Here is a 10,330-nt window from a genome sequence, read left to right as displayed (position 1 = left end):
ATGCTCCTGATGTATGGTAGTGTGGCTAGTCCTTTGGGTTGCGGCATGTCCTCATTCCGTTGTCTCTCCCTTAGGCATCTGTTGATGAAATTGCGAGGGTATCCGTTTTTGGCGAATACTTTGTATAGGTGTTCCTCTTCCTCTTTTTGTAGTTCTGGTGTGCTGCAGTGTGTTGTGGTCCTTTTGAATAGTGTCCTGATGCAACTTTGTTTGTGTGTGTTGGGATGGTTGCTTTCATAGTTTAGGACTTGGTCTGGTAAGGACTTTCCTTACAGGAAAGCCACACACACAGACCAAGTCCTAAACTATGAAAGCAACCACTCCAACACACACAAACAAAGTTGCATCAGGACCCTATTCAAAAGGGCCACAACACACTGCAGCACACCAGAACTACAAAAAGAGGAAGAGGAACACCTATACAAAGTATTCGCCAAAAACGGATACCCTCGCAATTTCATCAACAGATGCCTAAGGGAGAGACAACGGAATGAGGACATGCCGCATCCCAAAGGACTAGCCACACTACCATACATCAGGAGCATTTCTGAACTGACAGCCAGACTACTGCGACCACTAGGACTCATAACAGCACACAAACCAACAGCCACTCTCAGACAACAACTCACCAGAAGGAAGGACCCGATACCCAACATGAGCAAAACTAATGTAGTGAACAAAATCCCATGCAAGGACTGCACAAAACATTACAACGGACAAACAGGAAGATAGTTAACGATCCGTATACACGAACACCAACGAGCCACAAAACAACACGACCAGCTATCCTTAGTAGCCACACACACAGACTACAAGCAACATGAATTCGACTGGGACAACACTACCATTATAGGGCAAGCCAAACAAAGAACAGCCAGGGAATTCCTAGAGGCATGGCACTCATCCACAGACTCTATCAACAAACACATCGACCTGGACCCAATATACCGGCCACTACAGCGGACAACTCGAACTGACAACCGGAAGCAGCAGAGACAGGCCACTATAAATACCGGAAGAAACATCACAGAAGTGCTTCACAGGAGGCTCCCAAGCACTGAGGATGTCACCTAGACAGGGGACGAAACGTTTGCAAATCAAATTCCCAACTCGGCGAACAGAACCACAACAACGAGCACCCGAGCTACAAATCTTCTCCCAAATTAGATGCAGGGGCAAGTAAGAATTTGGAGATCTCTCTCTCTCTCTCTCTCAGATCTACAGGTTTGATGGGCACATCTACTGTATTATAATACCCTGTTAATAAAAATAGCAAGATAAATTAGTATGTTGTATTTACTTGGAGATGGTAGTAGCAACTGTTGTTTCTGACTGGGAAATTCGGATAGATAAACTAACGTACAGTGTTGATCACCACAGATTCTTATCCTTGGATGAACTCTATATACTATAAAAATGTAAGATATATTTAGTTAAGGGAGGACATCTAAACCACTTTGGTTCATCCATCTGAACTAATGTAAATTCCTTCCACTGAACATTCAAGTAGCTCTTAAATAACTTTACAGTCCTTGCTTCTGTTAAGGAAATTGTTTCGAATGTTGATCATTCTTGTATAAAAATGAATGTCTTGGTATCCTTGCTAAGCCTTCCTCTGTCATGTTTAACATAGTACTGTAAAAGACTCCACCTATCAAATTCAAGGACAATTTGATTATATTATCAGGAGACACCTGACTGGAGTCAGATGGACCCATCAGTGATTTTTTTTAAAAAAACGTGCCTTCACATTGATTGCATGAGTGAAATCCAACTAGCGTGAGAATATCCTTTTTATATTCACAAGTCTGTTATATTAGTATACTTTGACCGATTAGTTAAATAGCACATTTTGTGTTGGTGCTGGAGGCAAGACCTCCTCATTGACAAAACTTAAATACTAGCTTATAAGATTTAATGTAAATTTGAGCATGTTGGGTGTGGATAACCAAGTCAGAGTGCTAATTCAAACTTCCTGTTACCAAATCTAAATATACCAAGTGTGGTAACAATATACTACAGTACATTAAAACACTATCATTCAACACAGTACAGTTTGATTCTAAAGTGCACAGCCTCAATCTGAGGTGAACTAGACATTACTCAAGTTCTACAAAGGAAACACTTTCACAGACACTGAACACTATCCAGTTGTCAACAGAGTTCTCAATTGCCATTTCTTTATAGCATGAAGAGCAACATCACTGGTATACATTGTGTGTGTAAACTTCTGGTCTGAAGATTTCAAACACTAACTTTCAATTTCAAGTATGGCAACTAAAATTATGAAAACTTTTTTTTCCTTCTCTATCAAAATAAATATAGATTATCTGAATTTGACACTTTAAAGCAGAGACAAAATAATAATGATTTCACAAACCTGAAGCACAGATCTTTTAAACAATTTTTATCACATTTAGTTGAAGAGAGTAAATTAATGCATTAAATCTCCATTATTGATTATTTCATAGGGCAAAGAAAACTGCAAAAATCTGCACTTTTTGGAGCCTAAAAAAAGCTTTGCTGATAAAGGCCTTCATAAGCAATAACAAAAATGCTGTGAATTTTTGGTGTGTAACATCTGCTTGGAGTGGGGCTGCCAGAGAACCATAACAAAATATCTAAATGGGTTCTAAAATGCTCTATTTACTGTTAATACATCATTTCAGCACTTAATGCCTCAGGATAATTTGTCTCAAGTGCGACACGCTGTCAATGACTCATACCTTTTAAAACTTCAGAAAATGTATAATTGCATTAAATAACTTCTAATCTCCATGATTTCACATAGGGAGTCTTCAGCTCCAGTCCCTTTAGATAGGGCGAATGTCATACCAGATAGTTTGGGGGAGGTAAACAATGAAATACATTCACACAATAGCAACATCTCCATTGTATTGGGGCAGACATCTTGAACCTTGCAGTCACAGGTCCTGTCCAAGTCGCTCTATTTCCTCAATGAGGAAATCAATGTCTTCTTGTGTAGCTGCTGGGTTTGAGATGACCATGCGGAAGAAATTAACTTTGTCACCTTGTGGCTGATAACTTACCATTGTAGTTCCAAATGACATCATTCTAGTTTTAATCTGTGGAGCCACCTAAAACAGGAAAGAGCAATTTAAGATTTGCTTCTTTTTAGCAGCTGTAACAGATTTTGTCATTTCAGTATTTGGTTGGGAATGGAATGTAGATATAGAACAAATCTGAGTTTCTCAGCTGCTCATTTATTGGCTACTATTCATCCATTACTATCAAAACAATATAACTCTATATACCAGTTGGCTTACCACAATTAAGTACTTTATTTTGTTATGTCTCACAGTCAGTATTTAAGATCATGCTTATGATATCAACACTATGTCGTAGCATGTGACCTGAAGGTATAAAGGTCTCCTGTTTGATCTTATCTTGGGTCACTAGAAGCATGACAATCTAGTGGAAGCATGTTTCTTTGTTTTAGCTTAATATTAACTCAGATGTGTATCTGTCTGGAGAGTGTAATGTTTGTATATAATAATTATAATAAGCATCTATTGTATTCTTAAATCTCACAATATCTGTTTTCAGTTTATGTCATGAATGATAATATAAGCATCACCGCATCAGGTAAAACACCCTGTTACAGATAAACATACACAATGATAGCAACAGTAACCATCCATAGAGTAATCTAATACTTTGTTGGCATATGTTTGGAAAATGAATTGAAAACTAACTGGACAAAAGGTTTGGATAACAAAGATTTTGGACAAAGGGAGAGTTCCTCATTCTTAAGCAGCAGCAATTTCTGTGAGTACAGATAGCTGCGCAGATTTGTAGATAAAGCATTAACCATCAAAAACAGAATTAATTTATTTGATTGAAACATTATAAATAATTAAATAAATCAATCCATGAAAAAATAAATTCCTATGATTGTTTCAATTAAAAAAATAATAAAATAGCTGAAGTCTACTTTTAAACTCGGACACAAGGCCAATGTGATGCAGTATAGAAGGCTGGAATGCTCTGTTCCTGACAGTTGATACGTAAATAACAGCCTCTTACAACATTAGCCACTAAGTCTTTGTTTTGAAGGAAGGGGCAGTTTAGTTTCCACCATCAGAAAGTCAGGGCACTCAGTTTAAATGTTTTTAGGGCTGAATCATAGATAGCAGAAACCTCAGTATGCAATAATACCCTTACTTAATTAGAGCTATTCAAACAATGTATGTAGCTCTACTGTATAGACCAAATGATAGATAATCCTGAGAAAAAGAGCTCTAAAAATCTTCCTTGACAGTGGCAAGGTGGGGATTGATTGAATTAACACAGCTGATCTTTCTATGGATGATCAGAAAGATCCAAAAGAAAATTCTGGATCAAGGTAGAAATTAACTACAGGACTAACAGACTCCAACTCATGTCAACAAATAGCAAACCCGATAAGTTATTGACCAGTTCTTCAGGCAATGCAGCAGCAAAGGGCATATGTGCGTTTTTATCGAGGAAGAAGTATCAGAGAGAGTCGTTGAGTTAGTCATCACCCCTGCACCAATTAAAGCCTTCAGGAAGGATCTTTTGGGCAAGAGAAAAGGGCCATAACAATGACATGTTACTTGAGGAAGGGGACAATATAAAGCCATAGTGACAGACCAATGACAATGAAGATGTACATGCTTTAGATGAAGCTAACACTATTGCCACAGTCAGTAAATGCACCTAACCAACAAAATCTATAACAGATGTTGCTTGTTGCACCTAGCCAAAAGCCATTCAGCCCTTCTTGATCCTGTAAAGCATGTGACAACAAAGGACATTGGGCAGTTATGCTCTGGAAATCTGGTTCCAAAGGCCAAGTCAATCCCCAGAACAAAACACAGATGACCAAAAAGATGGTACAACATTGGCAACAAGAAAAGTTTTAATAAAGTGTACAAATGCAAACACATCAGTGAGGTTCAGAGTCACCAAGTTAATTTCAGAAGATGACCATTTTCCAAATTCTATGACTCACAGAACATGTTAATGGTCTCAGGTGGTCAGAAAGTTTTACAGCCATTCATATCATATATCTGAAAGGGCAGGACAATACACATAAAAGCTAAAATCAACATGGAAGCTGGTTCCATGTGTGTCCTGAAAGATATGTACCTCAGGAAGTGGTGATCCATGGAACACCCTAGAAGAGATCATCTCACAGTGTATAATGGACCACTAATTCTGTGCATTGACATGGAAACAGGTTTCTCTGGTGTAAATTAATATTAGTCCATGCATTTATGTTTGTACATTGTAGTGAATTGTAATACATTTCTGTTAGACTTTTTCATACCAGAATATCCAGACCCAGTTTCTTATGCCAGAGGAAATAGCATAAGCCTTGCCACATCAGGTAACACATCCTGTTAAAGTCAAATACACAGTCGCAGAGTACAAATAGATTCAAGTCTTTCAGAAGTTGAAAAATGAGGAACCTTGGACAATGTTAATATTTGCGTGTCATTCCCAACACACAAGGTTTGGAAATCATCACAGTAAAGTGAAACCTATAGTGTAGAAGAGAGGAATGCACATGAGTATTTTAAAATGGGAACAACCTACAATGTTGAAAGTGCATGAATAGGAAGCAGAAAAGTGGCAAAGAGATCATGAAAACTCCAGGGTGTGTTAAATTGATGAAGAAAGTGAAGATGGTAGTGGAAGGACAAATAGTGCTAACTAGGTCGTCTTTCTGTCAGTAAAATCAACATTATACGTTATGACATACGGAGAAAAATCGCAGCAAAGCTGAAATATGAAGCACAAGGTCAAAGATAGAATCAGCTCCAGGGAGATGACGCATTGAAGTTGCATTTATAAAGCTAACTTATGTATATGTTTATGAGCATAGTACATCTTGAATCGTAATATGTAAATAATGATAGAACTGTAGAAAGGAGTACCATTCAGAAAAAGGACAATTTTAGTTGAAAATGAACACGAGTTACCGTGGAAATGTATGTCCATTTACTGAACACTTTCTCTTTGCAGATGTATGATGTGTTTTTTTTAAATTTTAAACCGAAATTTAACATGATCAACTTTACCTAAGATGGCTTATTACCATTGAAATGTTGATGCTGAAAGATTGAAGCAAGTTGTTGAGATAAAGAAAGAAAATAAAGATTTGCATTTATATAATACTTTTCAGCACTTTAGGATGCCTGGAACATCAGAGTATAGGAAGTAGGAATGAAAGTAGCCCATTAGGTCTTTCATGTTTGTTTACTCTGCCATTTAATGAGATCATAGATGATCTTTTACTTCAATGCTGTTTCCCACACTATCATCATTTCCCTCAATGACTTTAATGTCTAGAAATCTATTGATTTCCATCTTTGCCACATTCAGTGACTGAGTTTCAACAGCTCTCAAGAGAAAAAAAATTCTAAAAAATCAACACACTCTGAATGAAAAGTAGCTTTCCTCAGCTCAATCTTAAACAGTCTGCACCTTGGTCTGAGACTACGTCCCCTGGTTATGGACTCCTAACCAAAAGAAACATCCTTCACCTATCCATTCTGTCAAGCCCAATAAGAATTTTATTTGTTTTAATGAGATCACCTCTCTCTGCTCAAACTTCTAAAGAATACAGACCCAGTTCCCTCAATCTCTCCTTATAAGATAATTCCAGGAATCAGCCAGTTGAACCTTGGTTGCACTCATTTCTAAGTTAAGGAGATCAAAATTATACACAAAATTATATATTCCCAGGTGTGGTTACACAAAGGTTCTTTATAATTGCAGCAAAACCTGTTGTCTCGTGTCATAGAGTCTTGGGTCATAGAGTTAAAGAGAACAAAGAAAATTTATAGCCCAGGAACAGGCCCTTTGGCCCTCCAAGCCTGAGCCGATCCAAATCTACTGTCTAAACAAAGAACAAAGAGGAAACAGACCCTTCGGTCCAACTCATCCACGCTGACCAGATCTCCTAAATTAATGTCATCCCGTTTGGCCCATATCCCTCTAAACCCTTCATGCAATACCATCATTCTAGTGTCAAACTCAGGCAAATCTGACTGGGAGATGGTGTCAGAGTTATAGATTTTCTTTATCAGTGAGATTTGGCTTTTGAGATTGGGAGTGCTGGAAATAAATTATGTTGTAAATAATGGTGATGAGTAATAATGGTAATAATGATATTAAACACTACAAATACAGTAAACTCTTTATTATCTGGTACCTATGAGATTAGGAATGTGCCAATTGATCAAATATTCTGGATAATCAAAACATTCATGTAATCAATATAAAAACACACACTAAGTAATAGAAATTTAATGCAGGGGGATGCACATCACTGTTGTACTTTATTTTCTGCTTAAATCACTTAAGTAATAATGCAAGTTTTCCTTCAATAAAGATAGATAATCTTCCCACTTGCACCCTCAACTGACTACTCAGATATCATGGTATTTGAGGAGAAATTGACTCAAAATTACATCAACTGTTGACATCTCATGTCGCCATTCAATTGAACAACAAGTATATTTACATTGAAGTCAATAAATTTAAAAGACTATAATATTTGGACAGAATAATTCAGTAAACTTCGAGGTAATTGAGGTTTATAATTTTTGCCAGTTTATCAAGAATTCATAAGTTGCAGGTCAATAGGAAATTTGCTATACTAAGCAAATCCAAATCTACTGTCTAATCAAAGAACAAAGAGAAAACAGACCCTTCAGTCCAACTCATCCAGTAGTATATATAAATATACTACTGCAATAATGCAGACCAAGTTCAGAGAAACTTAGAGGGGAGATGTGGTTTAGAAAGATTTGTGTAAATCATGATTATGCAACTAATCATATGTCTCCAATATCAGACTCCAATCTCGAATGAGCATGTGGAGCATTCTAACACAATCCACGAGAGAGCTATATTTCATAATCTAATATGTACAGATGTAAGTAAAGGAGTGTTACAGTACATAATGATTTGAAGAAAGTTATTTAGGGATAAGGAGCAAACATGTTCAGGGACAGTGACATCCACAGACTGAAATACTGTAGACCAGTATCTTAATGTGTAGGTGGCAGTATTGGTTTAAAGCACAGGTTAAAGTCTCTTGAATCTTGAATTCTTACTTGGAGGCTCAACTGTGAGACCTGATGGGCAGAAGTGAAGTGATGGACAATATAAGCAAGCCAGCTTCCTGCACCAACCAGGCATGGATAGTAGGGACTGAGGAAGTGAGCAGTAGGTGTGTGACCCCTTGAACAGGAGGACTGTATCCCAAGATGTTCAATGACCTCAGGAGGGTAAATCGGTTGGGTATCAAACTTTTCCACCATTCGCACACATGGCATTCCTCAGATCAAATGCCATATATCCCAAGTCATTTCTGTCTCTCCAGGTGCTTGCTCAAATCCCCATTTGAACGGTCAGTGCTGACCTTCGCTATCATCCTTGTGAACTCCCATTAACTCCCCAAACCTGCCGTCCTTTTCTCATCTCAACACAGCCTGTTGTCTGTTTTTCCTCTGTGCAGGAGAAGAGCATGTGTGACAGCAAGGTGGAGAACCTGGCATGGATCATGGCATGGATTGACACTTTGTCCATCATTGGTAATGCATGTACTTTCCCACTGGAAAAGAGCTCTTGGCTGCAGATGTCAGCAATAGCCTACCATGAAAGCCTGAGCCCCTTGAAGCACTGGTACTCATGTTAAGGGAGTTGAGAGTCTGTGTTGGGAGTCTCACCCCCTTCAATCTGAATGTCTCCACCCAACCACTTTGTCCTGTGGTGCAGCATGTGACAGAAGAGTAGGCAGGTGGTACTGCTGCTAATGCTACTTCTGCAGTTCCAACTGCTGGTGGTTTTGGTGTTGCTGTTTCACTGGTTTCTCATCAAAAGTGCAAGGTAGAGCTCCAGAAACTTTTCCCATGCTGTGGTCAAGGATGGTATGGAAGACCAAGACAGCTCAACTGACTTCCAAGAAGTTGGAGATCAAGCAAAAAAGCATACGTTCACAAGAATTAAAACATTGCTGGAGAAACTCAGCAGGTCAGAAACGAACAATAGTCATGGGATTTGAAACATTAACTCTATTTCCCTCTCTACAAATGTTGGCAGACGGGCTGAATTTCCAGCTGAGTTATCCAGGATCCACAGCATGCTCATTTTACTCAGCAGAATTACTATGAGCACCAACCTCTTGCCAAGATGAGGCTGCAACTACTGTATTCAGTTTCACACAGTTCAAGGTTTCCCAGCCTGTCAAGTTTCACTAAATCAGCATCTCTCCCTCTGTTCTCATCTGATGAATCTTTGTGAGTTCAACACAGCTCAGAAAAACAATATGCTGGTCTTTGAAGCCAGAAATCCACATTAAAACTGGAGTCAAATGGAGATTTAAATATTGAAATTACTTATCCATCAACACCACTGGTATGAACTGCGGTCTTGTAAGTTCCCGAGTTAAACCCAAGAGTGAGCAGGATCAGGGCAGGTTCCTGACCCTATGCCAGTTTTTGGAACTATATTCATCTTTGTCCAAAGCTAGACTTCTTCTCCCTTTCACTTATGATAGTTAAAATTCTCCCTGCATTCTCACATGTGAAATTCACTGATTCTAACTGTTCATCCTTTCAGAACTTACAGGACAGCTTTCCTGAAGAACTATCATATGTCAATAATTTTTGTTTTGATTTCTTGACCTGCATCAATAAAACTTGATTTTGCTGCTTAATGCATGTCTAAAAATCTGCAGTTTTATCATTTTGTTGTCAGTCCATACAAATATGATTAGTTCAAACTTTAATTTATTTTAGGATTGAATGTCCAGTTAGACTTTCCACAGCCTTATCATTTCCAATTTGTATCACTTCCAGTATCAGTGTGTCAAACATATCCTGGAAATATTTTTACTATAATGCAGAAGCATACTTCTTTTTCACATAATACTGGCAATATCCGAACTCATCACAGCACTCTCAAGTCATATTTCTTTCACTCTGAAGAGAGTGAAGTAAGGTTATCATATAAGTCAAAAGGAAATAAATGAGGTCATGCTGAGTGCACAGTAACAGCAGAATTGCATTATTAGTTGGATATACCTGTAGATGCACAGGATACAGATATTACCTCATTTAAGAAACACTTGTGCCCGCAGCTAAGACAATCCTGTGTGATGTACAGGAATTAATATGCCTTGTTTGGATCTTATGATAATAGGCTGGAAACTTATTGAGGCACTGGGGGTTTTGACAGTTGGCTAGAGCACTGGCAAGAGCCACATGTCACCTTGTTCAGAACAATCCATTGCTTCATGTGTACTCAGGCATTTGGCAAAGCAGCGTCTGAC

General features: G+C 38.2%; 1 protein-coding gene across 1 annotated transcript in view; it reads right to left on the bottom strand.

Annotated features, from left to right (window-relative positions):
* Positions 1-1,046: 1,046 nt before the first annotated feature.
* The window catches only part of gad2 (glutamate decarboxylase 2), a 147,933-nt gene continuing 138,649 nt past the window's right edge, over positions 1,047-10,330 (bottom strand). The window contains exon 16 of the mRNA XM_072575985.1: positions 1,047-3,098. Coding sequence (XP_072432086.1) covers positions 2,925-3,098 — 174 coding nt within the window. The 3' untranslated portion in view covers positions 1,047-2,924. The remainder of the gene's footprint in view (positions 3,099-10,330) is intronic.

Source organism: Chiloscyllium punctatum, chromosome 8 (assembly GCF_047496795.1).
Source record: "Chiloscyllium punctatum isolate Juve2018m chromosome 8, sChiPun1.3, whole genome shotgun sequence".
Lineage (NCBI taxonomy): Eukaryota > Metazoa > Chordata > Chondrichthyes > Orectolobiformes > Hemiscylliidae > Chiloscyllium > Chiloscyllium punctatum.
The sequence above is the reverse complement of the archived record's forward strand: the minus strand, read 5'-3'. Positions and strand labels throughout refer to the sequence as shown.